Raw genomic sequence first — 21244 nt, 5'->3', positions numbered from 1 at the left:
TACTGTTTTATTAAGCTGATTGTCTCCATGACACCTCCCCCCCCCCCCCCCATATCCTGTCCTATATCACCCTTATGGAGCCCCTGCTGTCTCCTTTCCTCCCTCATGTATCCAGAGCTCCTGTCCCACCCTCCTATCTCCTATTGCTGCCCTGCACAGACCTCCTGCCACTACTTGTATGAATCCCCCTCAGAGCCCCTTCAACCTACTTGCTGTGTCCACCCCTCCTGTCCATCCAGGGCCCCGGGCCCCTGTCTCACTCCTCTGCCTCTCATTATGGTGGCATCTGAACCGCATTCACCATAAGGACCTTCTAACATCACAGGGTCATGTGACTGTGCCCCCCACCCCGTACTGTGCCCCTTTATACCCTGCATTGTGCCCTCTTACCACACTCTGTGCAGTGCCCATAGTCATTCCCTGTACTATGCCCTCTTATACCCTTTTATCCGGTCACTGTATGGTGGTTTTATCCTTGTATGGCGGTGTTATCACTATATGGCGGTGGTATCACTATATGGCGGTGGTATCCAATAACTGGATGGCCATAACTGTATCCCTTTCTGCCCACACCACTTTTTTTAGACCTGGCATGAGCGGGAAAAGATACAGATTGCAGTGTTAAGGACCTTTGCGCCACATCTGTGTCAGAAATACGCCTAATATAGACGTATTTCTATATAATAAATGACCCTCTAATCGTATGATTATTCGGGGGGTGGGGCTAATATCTTTATATTATATAGATTCTAGTGTATTATACTGTGCCCTGTATTTTCCAGTAGAAAATGATCCTTGGGAAACACAGTCCTTATCCCTGACCACCAGGACCAGGTAGCGCTCTGTCAGTACATGGCGGCCTCCCCTCTCCTCCATGCTGCTCCGCTGTGTACTGGGGCTTATTATGACACTAGGGCTGGGTTCACATCACATTTTTGCCATCCATTTAATGCATACTGAAAATGTATGCATTGACAGATGCCTCAGACTGATGCCGTACAGTGGCGTCCGTTCACCATACAGTTCCATGGTAAAAAAACATATACGTTAACGTCTGCATTTTTTACTTGACTCTGCAGGATACAAAAACGTGGAGTGCTGCACATGTGTATACATCAAACCGATAGGAAAAACGTAATGTGAACACACATTGGGGGGGAGGGGGGCGTACTAAATTTCGCTGTGGGGCCCAGTCAGTTCTAGCTCCATCACTGCACATCTCCTTCTCTCCTCCAGGCCTGGCTCACTGCTGCAGCGGGCCGGAGGAGAGAAGGAGCGCAGGGAGCTGCGGTTAGTGAATGACAGGACCACCGGCTCCCCTGCAATGATAGGTATGTGAGGGGGCCACTGGGGGGTCATTCATCACACTGTGAGGGTCCCTTACACAGTATAATGACTCCCAGTGCCCCCCATTTAGTATAATGATCCCCATTGACCCTCCATTTAGCATAATGACCACCAGATCCCCCATTAAATATAATAACCCCTCGTGCCCCCTCCATACAGTATAACCCCCAGTGTGGGGGCGACTGGGGGTCATTATTCTGAATGGAGGGTCACTGTGGGGTCATTATACTGTGAGGGCCCTTTACATAGTATAATGACCCCCAGTGTCCCCCATTTAGTATAATGATCACCAATGACCCTCCATTCAGTATAATGACCCCCAGAGCCCCCTCCATACAGTATTCCCCCCGTGTGGGGGCTACTGGGGGTCATTCAGGGCCGGCTCCAGGTTCATGTGGGGAGCTGGGAGCTGCGGTTAGTGAATGACAGGACCACCAGCTCCCCTGCAATGATAGGTATGTGAGGGGGCCACTGGGGGGTCATTCATCACACTGTGAGGGTCCCTTACACAGTATAATGACTCCCAGTGCCCCCCATTTAGTATAATGATCCCCATTGACCCTCCATTTAGCATAATGACCACCAGAGCCCCCATTAAATATAATAACCCCTCGTGCCCCCTCCATACAGTATAACCCCCAGTGTGGGGGCGACTGGGGGTCATTATTCTGAATGGAGGGCCACTGTGGGGTCATTATACTGTGAGGGCCCTTTACATAGTATAATGACCCCCAGTGTCCCCCATTTAGTAATGATCACCAATGACCCCCCATTCAGTATAAATACCCCCAGAGCCCCCTCCATACAGTATTCCCCCAGTGTGGGGGCTACTGGGGGTCATTATTCTAAATGGGGGCGACTGGGGGTTATTATTCTGAATGCAGGGCCACAGGTGGTCATTATACAGTGGGGGGGAATTGGGGGTTCATTATACTGTGTGAAGGGCCACTAGTAGTCATTATACTGTATAGGGGCCACTGGGGGTCATTATACCGTGTAGGAGCCACAGGGGGACATGTCAATGTAAAAAAATGCCTCATGGGGGCCCACTGGGATTTATCGCCCAAGGGCCCACATGAACCTGGAGCCGGCCCTGCTTGCAGTCATTGCCAGATATAGTCCTTACTTCCAGTTCTATTCTGACCTTTGAAGGAGATCGTTTGATGGTGTTGCTGTGGAGCTCTTGTCCGGCGTGGACTGTCGTGATTGGGATCGCCTTCTCTGCTCGTGACTGGATAAGTCTATCTCTGCTGTTGTTTGTTTGTTGCTGTCTTCTCCTGCTGTTCTCCTAGACATGAGTGATGGTGACTAGTGCTCCCATCGGCCTTTCCCCACTCTAGGCTTGTTAGGGTGACTGAGGGTTTAGGCATCCTGCTCGCCGCACGGGTTCACACCCCGTCTAGGGTATCAGGGCAGACAGGTGCCAGCTTAGGGTTAGTCAGGGGTGGCCATACTATTCCCATCCGTAGATAAGGGTCCCCCTTCCCCTCCGTCTGGTGCGACACGACTGCTGCTGGGATAGCAGTCGTGACAGTATATCTGGCCTTTTAAAAAAAAAATTTTTTAAAAAGTAACATTTCTTTTTTTTTTTTTGCTTGCTGTTTTGCTTTGTATTTTTCAGTTCCACTATGGATCCGGTTACGGTTTTGGCGAAACAATTACAGGGATTATCCCTTGAAGTGGCAGGATTAAAAGCAACAGTGCTGCAGCAGCAATCCTTGGGTTCCACCGTTGCTACGGGAAACCAAGGTACTCCTGAGCCAAAAGTGGCTTTACCTGATAGGTTCTCAGGAGGGAGAGACCAATTTGTAACCTTCAGAGAAGCTTGCAAATTGTTCTTCAGGTTACGCCCTAGATCCTCCGGCGGTGAGGAACAACGGGTGGGCATTGTAATTTCTCTCCTGCAAGGAGATCCGCAGGCTTGGGCTTTCTCCCTACCATCAGACTCTCTGGCCTTACGATCAGTGGAGGAGTTTTTTTAAGCCCTGGGTCTCGTATATGATGACCCGGACAGGGTCTCACTGGCTGAGTCTAAGCTACGTAGACTTCAGCAAGAGAACCGGTCTGCTGAACTATATTGTTCCGAATTCCGTAGGTGGGCTACTGATACGTTATGGAACGACTCGGCCCTTAGGAGTCAGTTCTGCCAGGGGTTGTCTGAAAAATTAAAAGACGCGCTGGCGGTATACGAGGTCCCTGGGTCTCTGGAGGCTGCTATGTCTCTGTCCATAAGAATCGACAGACGACTTAGGGAGAGACTATTAAATTGTACGGAGGCCTCTATAGGGCAGGTATCGGTTTGTTATGATCCAGTCGAACCAATGCAAATAGGGGGCGCCACTAGACGGGTGAATCCTCCTAAGTTCCGCCGTAGGTCAGAGGTTTGTTTTCGTTGTGGGGGGAGGGGTCATTTTGTAAAGGTTTGTCCCTCAGAACCCAAGAGACCACAAACAAAGGAGCCGCCGGAAAACTAGAGTCCCCAGATTGTGCAGAGGATAACAGTCTGGGCGTATTCGTTTCCTCCATATGCATGTCTCAGTTTTTGTTGTCCGCTACCGTTGAGTCGGGCAATAAGACTGAGATCTGTTCCGTCTTTTTGGACAGTGGGGTGGGGGTCAACTTGGTGGATGCACGGTTTGCTCATGCTCTGGGTTTTACTCCGGAACCGATACGCAGAACCATTCCTGTTTTTGCCATCGACTCCTCCCCTCTTACTCAGAGAGAGTTAACTCAGATCATCCATAATATCCATCTGCAGGTAGGGGACCTCCATAAAGAGCATATCTCTTGTTATGTCCTGGACGGTCTTCCGGCTCCTATGGTATTGGGGCTTCCCTGGCTGGTGACTCACAATCCAGTGGTGGATTGGCAGGCCGGGGAGATTGTGGAGTGGAGTGAACATTGTAAGGACAACTGCTTGAGTAGTAGGTGCTCTACACTCTCTGTAACATCTTTACCTGCCTTTCTGTCAGATTTTATGGATGTGTTCTCTGAGAAGGGTTGTCAGGGGTTACCACCTCATCGTCCATATGATTGCCCGATTAATCTATTACCTGGGGCAAAACTACCTAAAACCCGGTTATACAATCTTTCCGGCCCGGAGAGGAAGGCTATGAAAGATTATATTTCGGAGAGTTTGGCTAAGGGACACATCAGACCCTCTTCTTCACCTGTGGCTGCAGGGTTCTTTTTCGTTAAAAAGAAAGATGGGGGCCTACGTCCTTGCCTGGATTTCCGGGAATTAAACCGGATAACTATCCGAGATCCCTATCCTCTTCCTCTCATTCCCGACCTCTTTAATCAGGTTGCTGGTGCTAAATGGTTCTCGAAAATGGATCTCAGAGGAGCCTATAACCTGGTTCGCATCAAAGAGGGGGATGAGTGGAAGACGGCTTTTAATACTCCGGAAGGGCATTATGAAAATCTGGTCATGCCATTTGGTCTTACTAATGCGCCTGCGGTATTCCAACATTTTGTCAACGATATTTTTAGTCACCTTATCGGGAGATTAGTTGTGATATATCTTGATGACATCCTGGTCTATTCCCCGGATCTGGATACACATAAGATCCATGTGAGACAAGTGCTGCAGATATTAAGGGCCAACAAATTGTTTGCTAAGTTAGAAAAATGTGTGTTCGCCGTAAAAGAACTGCCATTTCTGGGGTATGTGTTGTCAGATTCAGGTTTCCGCATGGATCCAGAGAAAGTCCAGGCGATTATAGACTGGGATCTGCCTGAGAACCTGAAGGCATTGCAACGCTTCCTGGGGTTTGCCAATTTTTATAGAAAGTTTATAAAGAACTATTCCTTGGTGGTCAAACCACTGACGGACATGACCCGAAAGGGATCCGATTTTTCCAAATGGTCACATGCAGCCAAAACTGCCTTTGCATCTCTGAAGGAGAGATTCACCTCGGCCCCTATTCTCGTACAGCCAGATGTCTCGTTTCCTTTTATTGTAGAGGTTGACGCATCAGAGGTGGGGGTGGGAGCGGTACTATCTCAGGGCCCGTCCCCTGGTGAATGGCGTCCGTGTGCTTTCTTTTCGAAGAAATTGTCTACTGCAGAAAGGAACTATGATATTGGCAACAGGGAACTTTTGGCTATTAAGTTGGCTTTTGAGGAGTGGCGTCATTTTTTGGAGGGGGCGGTTCATCCCGTCACGGTGATTACTGATCACAAAAACGTATTATATCTGGAGTCTGCTAAACGTCTCACCCCTAGACAGGCTCGGTGGTCGTTATTTTTTACTAGGTTTAATTTTGTAATAACCTATCGCCCGGGGGCAAAAAATACTAAGGCGGATGCATTGTCTCGAAGTTTTCCTGGAGGAGGTGATGTTGAGGTACCAGAGCCCATTTTGCAAAAGGGGGTGGTGGTCTCTGCATTACACTCAGGTTTAGAGGGGAGGGTGTTGGAGGCTCAGGGGGACGCCCCGGCCTCCTGCCCCTCGGGTAAACTGTTTGTGCCAGAAAATTTACGCCTGGAGATACAAAAGAACACCATAACTCCACACTGGCAGGACACCCAGGTAGTAGGGCAACCTCTGAATTAGTGTCTCGTCGGTTCTGGTGGCCTAAGTGGCGCCAGGAGGTGTTGAATTTTGTGTCTGCATGTGCTACCTGTGCTCGTTCTAAGGTAGATCATACTCGTCCGGCAGGGCGTCTTTTACCTCTAGCCATCCCCAACAGGCCTTGGACGCACCTATCAATGGATTTCATTACGGATCTACCAGTATCAGCGGGGAAAACTGTTATTCTTGTAGTGGTTGACAGATTCAGTAAAATGGTGCACTTTATTGCTCTTGCCGCATTGCCTAATGCTAACACACTGGCTCAGGTTTTTATTGACCACATCGTGAAGCTTCACGGGGTCCCTTCCGATATTGTTTCGGATCATGGTACCCAATTCGTTTCTAAATTTTGGAAAGCTTTTTGTTCTCGTTTAGGGGTTCATCTGTCGTTTTCTTCATCTTTCCATCCACAGTCCAACGGTCAGACTGAACGTACCAATCAAAACCTAGAGACATATTTGAGATGCTTTGTTTCCGAAAATCAGGAGGAATGGTCATCTTATTTACCGTTAGCCGAGTTTGCCATTAATAATCGTCGTCAAGAATCCACCGATAAGTCACCATTTTTTGGTGCGTATGGTTTCCATCCTCAGTTTTGTACGTTTAGTGAGGGGGGGCCGTCTGGGATTCCCGAGGAGGAACGATTTGCGTCTTCACTTTCTTCAGTGTGGCAGAGTGTGCAAGAAAGTTTGAAGAGAATTGGTGGTAGATACAAACGTGTGGCTGATAGGAGGCGCTCTGAAGGTCCGGACCTTGGGGTGAATGACTTGGTGTGGTTGTCTACCAGAAATATCAAGTTGAAGGTTCCCTCGTGGAAATTAGGTCCGAGATTTATTTGTCCTTATAGGGTAATTAAGATCATTAACCCGGTGGCTTTTCGTCTGGAGCTACCTCAGACTCTAAGGATCCGTAATGTCTTCCACAGATCTCTGCTTAAGAGATATGTAGAACCTCCTGAACCATTGCCACTACCGCCTCCACCGGTGGTTGTTGATGGCAGTCTTGAGTTTCAGGTAGAAAAGATTGTTGACTCACGATATGTTCGCCGCTCTCTTCAGTACCTGGTGCACTGGAGAGGTTATGGTTCCGAAGAGAGAATGTGGGTTCCAGCTTCAGAGATAAAAGCGGACAGACTCATTCGGGCTTTTCATAGCTCCCATCCGGAGAGGCCTGGTCTTGAGGGTCTGGGGGCCCCTCGTAGAAAGGGGGGTACTGTCACGACTGTGACTGATCCAGACAGGTCTGGGAGGAGAAGGTCGCAGCGACTTGCTACTCGCGATAGCTTGTGAGTTTGCTCCATGGTTCAGGGTATGTCATCCGGGTTTTGCCTTGTGAACCTTTTTGTCCTGACTGGGAGTTTGTAGGCATCCTTCTCAGGTGAGTCCTGTCTGCCACTCCCAGCTACTATATTAGTTTCACTTTCACTTGCAGTCATTGCCAGATATAGTCCTTACTTCCAGTTCTATTCTGACCTTTGAAGGAGATCGTTTGATGGTGTTGCTGTGGAGCTCTTGTCCGGCGTGGACTGTCGTGATTGGGATCGCCTTCTCTGCTCGTGACTGGATAAGTCTATCTCTGCTATAGTTTGTTTGTTGCTGTCTTCTCCTGCTGTTCTCCTAGACATGAGTGATGGTGACTAGTGCTCCCATCGGCCTTTCCCCACTCTAGGCTTGTTAGGGTGACTGAGGGTTTAGGCATCCTGCTCGCCACACGGGTTCACACCCCGTCTAGGGTATCAGGGCAGACAGGTGCCAGCTTAGGGTTAGTCAGGGGTGGCCATACTATTCCCATCCGTAGATAAGGGTCCCCCTTCCCCTCCGTCTGGTGCGACACGACTGCTGCTGGGATAGCAGTCGTGACAAACACCTTCACAAACCTAAGCATGAGCTTACTCTATCAGAGCGACTTTTACCTCCGACATGTTGCTGATTTCGGATGAAGTAAAAGATAATGCATGTGAATGGGCCAAAATCCCGGCTACTATTCAAGTCAAGAGGAGTTGTGTGCAAATCTATCCTCAGTGGCAACAACGGGAAGCCATAATAATTACAAGTATGTATGGTATGGGCAAGGTAACAGTTCCCTGTGCTAACCAATCACAACACAACACTGTAGTCCTATTAGGATAAAGATCCAAATTATTAAAGGGGTTGTGCAGACAATAAATTTTGATGACCTATCCCCAGGATAGGTCATCAATTGTCAACACCTGGCACACCCTCCGATCAGCTGTTTGAAGAGGAGCCGGAGCTCCGTGTGAGCAGTACTTCCTCTTCATTACACTGCCCATCGTCTCGGAAGTTTCAGTGGCTCAGTGTAATCAGAAGTGCTTGCTCAATTCAGGAACACACACAGATGTCAGCGTCTTGATGCAGACGTTGCGATGACATCTGTGCCAGGATGCCTATGTACTATGTGTGTTTGGGTCACCTGCACCCCGTAGACCTAAAGTGACTTCTGGCCTACAGGACGCCACCTGTAGTCGTTGGGGAATTGAAGTAAGTCCATGGCAGCTGTCTGTGTGGCACAAAAGGCATTAATATTATTTATTCAAAGGATTATATTTATTCAGGGGGCACGAGGGGCATCAATATTAAAGGGGTTGGCCACTTTCTGGTTACTGTTGCGAGATGACAAAATTGCACTTAGTAACGTAGCCTTTGTTGAAATTCTGCACCATATTCTATATTTCATAAGGTATACGTCCTTGCTTACAAAGTCTTGCACTGTCCACACAGAGGTCTTGTCCATAAAATGGCTGCTGATGGAGGGTCATGTGACCAGGCCAATCACCTCCATTTGATGTCTCCTCCATTTAAACACACTGCACCTGCCATCTGCACTTGTTCTGTTAGGAGTTTAGTGCAGGTGCAGTGTGTCTGAATGGCGGAGACATCACATAGAAGTGATTTGCCTTTAAGTACACTAAGTAACATTAGGTACAGTATTTGGGGACATCTTGCTATGCAAGTACAGTAATAATGGCTTGTACAGTATGGTCATATTATTCTGTCATTATTTGGTGGTACTGGTCATGGTGTGGTGTTACCTGGGTTGGGGGTCCACTCAGGCGATGGATATGCTTTTGACCGACCTGCTGTGCTGAATCCTCTAGCTATGCCTCTGCTTAGGATGTATTCAGATGTGGCAGTCATGGTTTGGATTTTGTCACTAATTGTCACCACAGTTTTAAAGAGTTTCACCTGTGTTAGCTACTGGACCATAGCAATTAGCTGTAAAAACACAGTTGTGGGCCATGCACCAAGAACCTCTCCACGACCACTACCTCTGAATATACCCAAAGATATCTGACTGCATTCAAGATGGAAGGCTCAAGAGAGTAAGAAAAAAACAACCCAGCTGTACAATGCTGAAAAGACGTATGTGGAGCTGCTCATCTATTTAATGGACTTCTACTTTACACCATGAGTAATCTGCTAGAGCTAGACCGTTCCAACCAGTACTCACTTGTTGATCCACTGTTTGTTGAGTCTGTCTTCTCACTAGAAGTAGACATTAAAAAAAATTCAGAATGGAGGACAAAAAGCTCACATATCAGAAAATAGGTCACAAAGCATGCTACCATACGTAGTCTTTAAAGGGCATCTGTCAGCAGACTTGTACCTATGACACTGGATGACCTGTTACACTTGGCAGCTGAAGGCATCTGTGTTGGTTCCATGTTCATATGTGCCCATGTTGCTAAGAAAAATTATGTTTTAATATATGCAAATATATGCATCATTTTTCTCAGCAATGCGGGCACATATGAACATCGTACCAACACAGATGCCTTCAGCTGCCAAGTGTAACAGGTCAGCCAGTGTCATAGGTACAAATCTGCTGGCAGATGCCCTTTAAGCATGTTGAGTTTACCGATTGGTCTTTTCAGTTAAAGGGATTGCCCCCCCAGGAATACCCAGTTTTTATCACAATGTAATAAACATTAGGGGAGAGCCACATGTACCGTAAATGCTGCAGATTTTCCTCATTTAATTTCGCAACTCTGTAGAGAGTGTCTGCACCGTGTTGGCACATAAATTAACATGTGATGTGGACTTTACATATGCAGCATGTCAATTAATGTTGCGAATATCTGTTGCAGATTTCACCAGCGAAATCTGGGTCAAATCCACAGCATTTACGAAGCAAAATCTGCATGAATTGGTGCAGATTTTGCCTCTGCGCAGATTTCAGCCAAATACCCAGGAGATGCTCCTCTACGCGTTGCAGTACCCTTAAAGTTTTGCCAATGCAGCTCTTTACTTTGGAATTGTGTTTTCCCCTCTTATGTCAGCAGTATAAATGTATTATACATTATGTCATGAGACTACAGCGGTCTACAGATCCACCCCATAGCTCAAAAGAACCCCTGGACTGAAGAAGCAGAGCACGACGTTCCTTTCAGGTTTATTAGGATAATTCTCTTGCTGCCGTTTTCTTAGGAATACATTGTAATGTTGAGCGCACTTTAAAACAATTTACAGAGCGATTTTTCACCCAGGCGGCCAATAATATGAGAGCTTAACGATAATTGCCCCAAGTAATAATTAACAACAGATTATTATTTTTATTGTTAGGAAAAGCAATGTATGAAAACTGTAAATCGTGCTATGTAATAGCTGTCTTCCAAGTCTTCAGTGGCCTGACAAATAACTGTATCAATGTGTGTGAACAATGAAGACTAAGCAACCAGCCTCCTATGAAAGACTATTCCAGAAGGATAATACAGCTAGATCACTAATGGACTGTAATGGTCTCTCTTTTTAGGATAGCATCCAGATCATTGTATGGCAGCAATTTATCAACTGGTACAACATGACCGGCAGCTACAGCTCATGATTATCACTCGGCTCATGCTGGAGCTTCTCACCAGGGGTTTTAAGAAAATGACTGGCATGAAAAAAGTATGTCACCAAACATTTAAATCAGGGTCACTGTCACCGGGTTATGCTGCCTCCAGATAGGTCAGCGTAAAACTGGTGACAGATTCCCTTTAATCAATAAGGGTTAAAGAAGGAGGAGATGAAGAAACAATAATAGGCCTTCAGTGGACCATAAGAATAGCTACCATTGTTTGACTGTCTTGGCTGTTGATAGGTGATATGGGACATGTATAGCATGCACAATTGCACTACAATATATGTTTTTTTAAATTTGTGCTTGATCTGTGACTTTAGTCTGGCATATTGCTGGTGTGATCGTTCATACCAAAGATCCAAGTTACAACTTACTAGTTTGTAAAAAAAAAAACGTGATCCAGCACATTGACAATTCTTGAGTGAAGATTTCTTTATTTCCAGCAGTGAATATTACAGTGGCAATAAAACACGCCCTCATCAGATACCGCTTTAGTCTACGCGTGTTTCGAACAAAGCATGTTCTTCTGTCTTTCTCCTCCCCCTGCCCATGTGGGAGGGAGGAATAAACCTTTATATACGTTGATTTTTTGAGTTGGTCCGATAGTCATGAGTAAGAACATGCTTTGTTCGAAACGCGTAGACTAAAGCGGTATCTTTAAAAAAAAAATATATATCTTTTTTATTGATTTTAAATAAAATACACATTAGTACACAATGATCAAGATCCTGCCATTCATTTACGTGGACAGAAACCTGATGCAATGACATTACAGAGCAATACAAAAATTTTGTTAAATAACAAATTTAACTTTCACCCAACTCCCCCCCCCCCTAGCATTGTCTTGCAGAGAGATGACTACACCACCCTATCCTTACTGTAATTTATTTAAACAGCTCACAAAGGAGGTCATAACCACATATGTTAACAGAAAATTGAGCACACGATCCTCATTAATATGTAGCTTAAACTTAAGATAAATGTCCCATTAAGGACAGCTGTCCTCTCAGGCAATCCCTTGTCAGTGCTAGTGAAGCCAAGTTCCCAGATTCTAACCAGCCTTGCCATATTGACCAGAGACTAAAGCGGTATCTGATGAGGACGTGTTTTATTGCCACTGTAATATTCACTGCTGGAAATAAAGAAATCTTCACTCAAGAATTGTCAAGGTGCTGGATCAACTTTTTTTTTTACAAACTCGAGGTCTTACCTTCACTTTCCGTGCACCAAGGGGTAAATCTCAGGATAGCAACAACAGGTGAGCTGGATTTCCACATTACACTTCCAACTTATTTTGCGTATCGCCAGCTTTAGGCATTACTGATCTACTTGGCACCCTTCAAAAATTTTGATCTACTGGTCATCTACCTAGGCTTTAATGGAATGTGACTCTGTTCTAGGGTTACAATATAAGTTCTATGAACCAGTTGTCATGTGTCTGAAGTGCCTGTCACATGTGTATGATCATAACAGACCATAATGCAGTGTTCATTCCCTGGCAGTATCTTCCCGCTCTATACCTGGGATTTTCACTGTGGGAACTTTGCATGAGAGCACACTGGACCAGTCCCGTCAAGCTAGCAATCTGTTTCTCCATTGCTTCCATCCGTTCTCTGCAAAACAAAATAATAGGATCATTAATCTCCATAAGTCAAATACTTTTAATTTCTAATTCAAGAGCCAAATATGGAACTGGAGGAATAAAAATAATAAACTGGCCATTCACATTGGATAGTTGGTTGACGGTTGAACATCCTATGAAAAATCATCTGGTGAACAATCTGTTGGCAGACACGGCTATCACACTTTAGTCCATTGCAGTTGTTCAGACTGCCCATATGTGTTCAATGAAATCGGGAGATGAAAGAGCTTTCTGGGAACATTTTTAAAAAAAAGATCTTTTGTCCACGAACAATATTTCTTTTAATGAAATATCTTTCATCCGACTATTGGTCAAAAATATTCAACATGACCAACGTTGTTTTTGACGATAATAGTCTATAATTGGGCAGCTAAAATAATGATTTGTAGTTCAATTTCATCCGACAAACAATTGTTTTGGATGAAATCGTTCATTTGAGTCAACTTTAGACTAATGTGTATGACCACCTACAGTATAAAGACTCCTCTCTACTGTGGCTGCAGAGATCTCATTCTCTTGCAAGGTCTCTGAGATCTTTGCACGTATGACTCTCCTACAGAGGCTCAGATCATAGTAATGAAGGAATGTCTGCGTGGAACCATTAATCAGGTTAATTAATAAATGATGCATTTATGAAGGAGCTAGCAGCACCAGAAGAATTCAGCAATAAACATCTCATTATTGGACTGCTATCTTGGCATAAGGCATGCTGATTTATTAATACCCTGAAATGTGTTAATGATCAGAATTCATCTTATTGTGTAGCCCGCTGGTTGCAGAGAAGCCATGGAAATATTCTTATATAATGCTTTTAAGGGTTTTATTGAGGTAATAACTAAATAATCTTCACAATGTCTCTACTACGATATATATGTGTATAGGGCTACATGAAATTACTACAAAGAGTATAAAGAAAGCAGTGGCTTCACAATTTGCCTTCTGGTAAGAATTTATATAGTTTGCTGCCTCCACTTATATAATAGCGTCTTGAAAGCTGTAACATTGGTGCAGCCTGTAACGCTACATTTTGGTCTTTTGTATACAGAGACAGAGCTATTACCACCTTTCTTGTGTTCAGTTCCCTAAAAGGCCATGTCGCTGTGGAACATCTATTCCAACCAACTCTATCCTCAATATTGACCCAAAATTAGTTGAAAATTTACTGTCAACTGCTTAATCGCAAAGTTTGTTCCTCTTCACTACTCATATCTTCGTGTTGTCAACCACCTTTTTAATAGTACTGAGGTGTATTATTAACAGGTCCTCACCTTGTCTCCACCTCTTTGGTGGGCACTGGAGAGCTGAAACCAGATAGAGGACGTTCACCTGGCCCAGGGAATATTTCATTGGTGCCAGAGGAAGAGCTGGGATTCCTTTGCTTACCAACAGGGCTGTCCATAAAAACTGAAGACGAAGAATCTTTGCGGAATGTCTGGCGAACGGGGGAGGAGCGGCTGGAAGGTCCAGAATAAGGGCTATGGGGACCTTGACTCTGGTTAACATCCACCATCCTTCCATCTGACACTTTCTGAGGTGAGGACGGTGGGATACGAAAACCCATTCCAGGACCATATGTGTCTCCATATATTTGAGAATTAGGTTTGTACATTCCATCTTCTAGATCGGACTGTAGACCAGCTGCAGAATATGTGCTCAGAGAACGCACTGATCCACGCTTGTATAGCCCCCCAGGGTACGAGAAAGGGTCCCCAAGTCCAGCTAGGGACTGAGTGGATGTAATGCTAAGTCTTCCTTCATGGACCATTCCATAAGGATCTGAATAAAGTCCTTCATTCTTCACCAGCACCACATTCTTGTTGGTCAAATCTTCATCAGGCTTCACATCCCGTCTCTCCAAGATAGCACTAGGACTAGGAGAGACTCCTTGGGCTGGAGGAAGACCAGACATTCTGTCCCCATGATGCACGGGACTTCCAGCATAAGAAGGTGGTCGCCCACCACTGTAAGACATGCGAGAGCGTGCTGGGGAGGAGGACTGAAGTACTGGAGGAGGGGATCCCGAGGCCATATGAGGTGCAGGAGACATACTATTGATGCGTTGAGTAGGGGAAGAATCTCTGGACCCATACATCATCTCACGCTGCAAAAGGAAAGTTACAGATCATGGTCAGAAGGACCAAAATCTTCTGAATACAAGAATTTAATATCATGCAAGACGTGCATGAAGGATGAATATTTACTACTATGCAATATCATACTTTAGGTCAAGGTATGATCTTGATATGATGAATTAAACTACCAAGTGCAGTAACTACTCACACATACACTGTATATCTACACAGGAAAGGACTATGGTGTGCTTCATGGTACAGAATTATGTACAATATCTCAGAAAGGGAAAAAAATAACTAGTAGAGGATGAAAATAAATTGAATTCTACACTACAGACAAACATGCACATTGTGAGGACTGCTAATATGTTCATGCAGGTTTATGAACACATATACACAAGACACGTGAAACAGGACACATATAATTCATCCAACGTTAAAAATCATATTTGTGAAATATTAATTTCACTCATAGGCAGCCACAAATCGCAGCATATCTATCTGCTTATAGATATGTATGTACACACATGCAGGGCCAGATACCAGGACCAGAAATGGCCACTATCCTGTCCACAATAAAATTCCTTGGCTGATCCATGTGTGTCCTCTATAAACCACTTCTCTAGTGGACAGGGTTACCAACCAGATTTTTTCTTTTTACTGGACAACTTACCGTAAAATCACAGAAGCAAATTTTTTTTACGGACAAACTGTAAAACCATAATGAATTAGGGCTCATTCAGACGGCCGTATGCTGTCCGCAAAAATACTGAATGCTATCCGTTTTTTGCGGATCCGCAAAAAAACGGATCTGCAAAAAAACGGATAGCATTCAGTATTTTTGCGGACCCATAGACTTCAATGGGGCCATGTCCTGATTTTCACGGACAAGTATAGGACATGTTTCATTTTTTTTGCGGATCCGCAAAAAAATGGATAGCATTCAGTATTTTTGCGGACTGCATTCGGCCGTCGGAATGAGCCCTTATAAAGATTATAAGTAGTACATGTCTATAGCACAATGTACCGGTAAGGGTCATTACTAGTATTTACTAGGAACTGTAAAATTATAATACTGCTCTACAAAAATGAGGAGACTGTAACGGAAACAAGATTAAGTCATTTTACATCATTTTGTGGTGCTGAAAATGACATTGAAAATGCAAGTTTGGTTTTGTTTAGAAGTTAGAGAGGGAAAAAGGAAAAAAATAAATACGAGAAAATTTGAGAGCAGGTTGAAGGTGAGCAAAAGAGAAGGTTGAAAGACAGCAGAAGAGTTAGACATTTCCATTAGCTTGTGGTTGAACCTCTAGCGGCATCCAAGAAAATGGGCTGCAAAATGTCCCCAAAGCTGAATATTCTCATTCAGATATCTTCCCCATTAAAGGGGTTGTCCGGGTTCAGAGCTGAACCCAGACATATCCCCTTCTTCCCCCACTCAGCCCCTCTGACATGAGCATTGGAGCACTTCAAGATTCAGCGCAGGGCAATGGCTTTTTCTGGAGAGCCGGTGATGTACCGGGCTCTCCATGGGTAAGCTAGGAGGAGGCTTCTGCCTAGCAGTGAGCCTGGTGATGTCACCGTCACTAATGGGCGGGCTTTAGCGCTGCCCTAGCCTGTAAAATTGCTAGGGCAGTGCTAAAGTCCGCCCATCAGTGCCGTTTACGTCACGTTGTGCGACGCAGCGCAGGTCAAGGGAGAGCATCGAAGCATGAAATGCGCCGATGTTCATGTCAGAAGGGCTAAATTGGGGAAGAACCCAGACAACCCCTTTAATTGTGGTGTCAGGATATCGCAGTCATTGAGAAGTGTTACAAAGGTAAATTGAGCCCTGCAATGTTGGCACATTACCGCTGGGTGATCAGAAGAGACGCTCCAGAAACAGAATACGAGAGACAAACAAAAAGACCTTGTATTTGAAGCATTGACATGCATTTTCTTATAAAAGAAAGATCTCATTATACTCTGTGGGGGGATTTATCAAAACTGGAGTTCCCATGCTGGAGTGAGATGACTCCTAATAAATTAGGTGCATCTTTGGTAAGTCGTCACGGGAAACTGAAATCTATGCCAGCCTGGCGTAGACTTGAGCTACAACTTACACCAGTAGTACATTCGGCAGGCCATGGTCGACTCCACCTCCACCACTAAGCCCCACCCCCTTTATCACCACTTTAACCACCTCCGGACCGCCTAACGCAGGATCGCGTTCCGGAGGTGGCAGCCCTGCGCACAGTCACGCATATATGCGTCATCTCGCGAGACGCGAGATTTCCTGTGAACGCGCACACACAGGCGCGCGCGCTCACAGGAACGGAAGGTAAGAGAGTTGATCTCCAGCCTGCCAGCGGCGATCGTTCGCTGGCAGGCTGGAGATGTGTTTTTTTTAACCCCTAACAGGTATATTAGACGCTGTTTTGATAACAGCGTCTAATATACCTGCTACCTGGTCCTCTGGTGGTCCCCTTTGTTTGGATCGACCACCAGAGGACACAGGTAGCTCAGTAAAGTCCCACCAAGCACCACTACACTACACTACACCCCCCCCCGTCACTTATTAACCCCTTATTAGCCCCTGATCACCCCTGATCACCCCATATAGACTCCCTGATCACCCCCCTGTCATTGATTACCCCCCTGTCATTGATCAACCCCCTGTAAAGCTCCATAAGACGTCCGCATGATTTTTACGGATCCACTGATAGATGGATCGGATCCGCAAAACGCATCCGGACGTCTGAATGAAGCCTTACAGGGGCATGATCAATGACTGTGGTTATCACCCCATATAGACTCCCTGATCACCCCCCTGTCATTGATTACCCCCCTGTAAAGCTCCATTCAGATGTCCGCATGATTTTTACGGATGCACTGATAGATGGATCGGATCCGCAAAACGCATCCGGACGTCTGAATAAAACCTTACAGGGGCATGATCAATGACTGTGGTTATCACCCCATATAGACTCCCTGATCACCCCCCTGTCATTGATTACACCCCTGTCATTGATTACCCCCTGTAAAGCTCCATTCAGACGTCCGCATGATTTTTACGGATCCACTGATAGATGGATCGGATCCGCAAAACGCATCCGGACGTCTGAATGAAGCCTTACAGGGGCATGATCAATGACTGTGGTGATCACCCCATATAGACTCCCTGATCACCCCCCTGTCATTGATTACCCCCCTGTAAAGCTCCATTCAGATGTCCGCATGATTTTTATGGATGCACTGATAGATGGATCGGATCCGCAAAATGCATCCGGACGTCTGAATGAAACCTTACAGGGGCATGATCAATGACTGTGGTTATCACCCCATATAGACTCCCTGATCACCCCCCTGTCATTGATTACACCCCTGTCATTGATTACCCCCCTGTAAAGCTCCATTCAGACGTCCGCATGATTTTTACGGATCCACTGATAGATGGATCGGATCCGCAAAACGCATCCGGACGTCTGAATGAAGCCTTACAGGGGCATGATCAATGACTGTGGTTATCACCCCATATAGACTCCCTGATCACCCCCCTGTCATTGATTACACCCCTGTAAAGCTCCATTCAGATGTCCGCATGATTTTTACGGATCCACTGATAGATGGATCGGATCCGCAAAACGCATCCGGACGTCTGAATGAAGCCTTACAGGGGCATGATCAATGACTGTGGTTATCACCCCATATAGACTCCCTGATCACCCCCCTGTCATTGATTACCCCCCTGTAAAGCTTCATTCAGATGTCCGCATGATTTTTACGGATGCACTGATAGATGGATCGGATCCGCAAAACGCATACGGACGTCTGAATGAAGCCTTACAGGGGCGTGATCAATGACTGTGGTTATCACCCCATATAGACTCCCTGATCACCCCCCTGTCATTGATTACCCCCCTGTAAAGCTCCATTCAGATGTCCGCATGATTTTTACGGATGCACTGATAGATGGATCGGATCCGCAAAACGCATACGGACGTCTGAATGAAGCCTTACAGGGGCATGATCAATGACTGTGGTGATCACCCCATATAGACTCCCTGATCACCCCCCTGTCATTGATCACCCCCCCTGTCATTGATCACCCCCCCTGTCATTGATCACCCCCCCCTGTCATTGATCACCCCCCCTGTCATTGATCACCCCCCTGTAAGGCTCCATTCAGACATTTTTTTGGCCCAAGTTAGCGGAATTATTTTTTTTTTTCTTACAAAGTCTCATATTCCACTAACTTGTGTCAAAAAATAAAATCTCACATGAACTCACCATACCCCTCACGGAATCCAAATGCGTAATTTTTTTTAGACATTTATATTCCAGACTTCTTCTCACGCTTTAGGGCCCCTAGAATACCAGGGCAGTATAAATACCCCACATGTGACCCCATTTCGGAAAGAAGACACCCCCAGGTATTCCGTGAGGGGCATATTGAGTCCATGAAAGATTGAAATTTTTGTCCCAAGTTAGCGGAACGGGAGACTTTGTGAGAAAAAAATTAAAAATATCAATTTCCGCTTTTTTGTGCCAAAAAAAAAAAAATTTCTATGAACTCGCCATGCCCCTCATTGAATACCTTGGGGTGTCTTCTTTCCAAAATGGGGTCACATGTGGGGTATTTATACTGCCCTGGCATTCTAGGGGCCCCAAAGCGTGAGAAGAAGTCTGGTATCCAAATGTCTAAAAATGCCCTCCTAAAAGGACTTTGGGCACCTTTGCGCATCTAGGCTGCAAAAAAGTGTCACACATCTGGTATCGCCGTACTCAGGAGAAGTTGGGGAATGTGTTTTGGGGTGTCATTTTACATATACCCATGCTGGGTGAGAGAAATATCTTGGTCAAATGCCAACTTTGTATAAAAAAATGGGAAAAGTTGTCTTTTGCCAAGATATTTCTCTCACCCAGCATGGGTATATGTAAAATGACACCCCAAAACACATTCCCCAACTTCTCCTGAATACGGCGATACCACATGTGTGACACTTTTTTGCAGCCTAGGTGGGCAAAGGGGCCCACATTCCAAAGAGCACCTTTAGGATTTCACAGGTCATTTACCTACTTACCACACATTAGGGCCCCTGGAAAATGCCAGGGCAGTATAACTACCCCACAAGTGACCCCATTTTGGAAAGAAGACACCCCAAGGTATTCCGTGAGGGGCATGGCGAGTTCCTAGAAATTTTTATTTTTTGTCACAAGTTAGTGGAAAATGATGATGATTTTTTTTTTTTTTTTTTTTCATACAAAGTCTCATATTCCACTAACTTGTGACAAAAAATAAAAACTTCCATGAACTCACTATGCCCATCAGCGAATACCTTGGGGTCTCTTCTTTCCAAAATGGGGTCACTTGTGGGGTAGTTATACTGCCCTGGCATTCTAGGGGCCCAAATGTGTGGTAAAGAGTTTGAAATCAAATTCTGTAAAAAATGACCAGTGAAATCCGAAAGGTGCTCTTTGGAATATGGGCCCCTTTGCCCACCTAGGCTGCAAAAAAGTGTCACACATGTGGTATCTCCGTACTCAGGAGAAGTTGGGGAATGTGTTTTGGGGTGTCATTTTACATATACCCATGCTGGGTGAGAGAAATATCTTGGCAAAAGACAACTTTTCCCATTTTTTTATACAAAGTTGGCATTTGACCAAGATATTTATCTCACCCAGCATGGGTATATGTAAAAAGACACCCCAAAACACATTCCTCAACTTCTCCCGAGTACGGAGATACCAGATGTGTGACACTTTTTTGCAGCCTAGGTGGGCAAAGGGGCCCATATTCCAAAGAGCACCTTTCGGATTTCACAGGTCATTTTTTACAGAATTTTATTTCAAACTCCTTACCACACATTTGGGCCCCTAGAATGCCAGGGCAGTATAACTACCCCACAAGTGACCCCATTTTGGAAAGAAGAGACCCCAAGGTATTCGCTGATGGGCATAGTTAGTTCATGGAAGTTTTTATTTTTTGTCACAAGTTAGTGGAATATGAGACTTTGTATGAAAAAAAAATCATCATTTTCCACTAACTTGTGACAAAAAATAAAAAATTCTAGGAACTTGCCATGCCCCTCACGGAATACCTTGGGGTGTCTTCTTTCCAAAATGGGGTCACTTGTGGGGTAGTTATACTGCCCTGGCATTCTAGGGGCCCAAATGTGTGGTAAGGAGTTTGAAATCAAATTCTGTAAAAAATGACCTGTGAAATCCGAAAGGTGCTCTTTGGAATATGGGCCCCTTTGCCCACCTAGGCTGCAAAAAAGTGTCCCACATCTGGTATCTCCGTACTCAGGAGAAGTTGGGGAATGTGTTTTGGGGTGTCATTTTACATATACCCATGCTGGGTGAGAGAAATATCTTGGCAAAAGACAACTTTTCCCATTTTTCTATACAAAGTTGGCATTTGACCAAGATATTTATCTCACCCAGCATCGGTATATGTAAAATGACACCCCAAAACACATTCCTCAACTTCTCCTGAATACAGAGATACCAGATGTGTGACACTTTTTTGCAGCCTAGGTGGGCAAAGGGGCCCATATTCCAAAGAGCACCTTTCGGATTTCACAGGTCATTTTTTACAGAATTTGATTTCAAACTCCTTACCACACATTTGGGCCCCTAGAATGCCAGGGCAGTATAACTACCCCACAAGTGACCCCATTTTGGAAAGAAGACACCCCAAGGTATTCCGTGAGGGGCATGGCAAGTTCCTAGAATTTTTTATTTTTTGTCACAAGTTAGTGGAAA

General features: G+C 45.2%; 1 protein-coding gene across 1 annotated transcript in view; it reads right to left on the bottom strand.

Annotated features, from left to right (window-relative positions):
• The window catches only part of SRCIN1 (SRC kinase signaling inhibitor 1), a 211176-nt gene that overhangs the window by 38221 nt on the left and 151711 nt on the right, over positions 1-21244 (bottom strand). Inside the window, exons 6-8 of the mRNA XM_040437242.1 lie at positions 13694-14526; positions 12304-12396; positions 9392-9426 (exon numbers count right to left, since the gene is read on the bottom strand). Coding sequence (XP_040293176.1) covers positions 9392-9426; positions 12304-12396; positions 13694-14526 — 961 coding nt within the window. The remainder of the gene's footprint in view (positions 1-9391; positions 9427-12303; positions 12397-13693; positions 14527-21244) is intronic.

This window comes from Bufo bufo, chromosome 6, assembly GCF_905171765.1.
Source record: "Bufo bufo chromosome 6, aBufBuf1.1, whole genome shotgun sequence".
Classification (NCBI taxonomy): domain Eukaryota; kingdom Metazoa; phylum Chordata; class Amphibia; order Anura; family Bufonidae; genus Bufo; species Bufo bufo.
The sequence above is the reverse complement of the archived record's forward strand: the minus strand, read 5'-3'. Positions and strand labels throughout refer to the sequence as shown.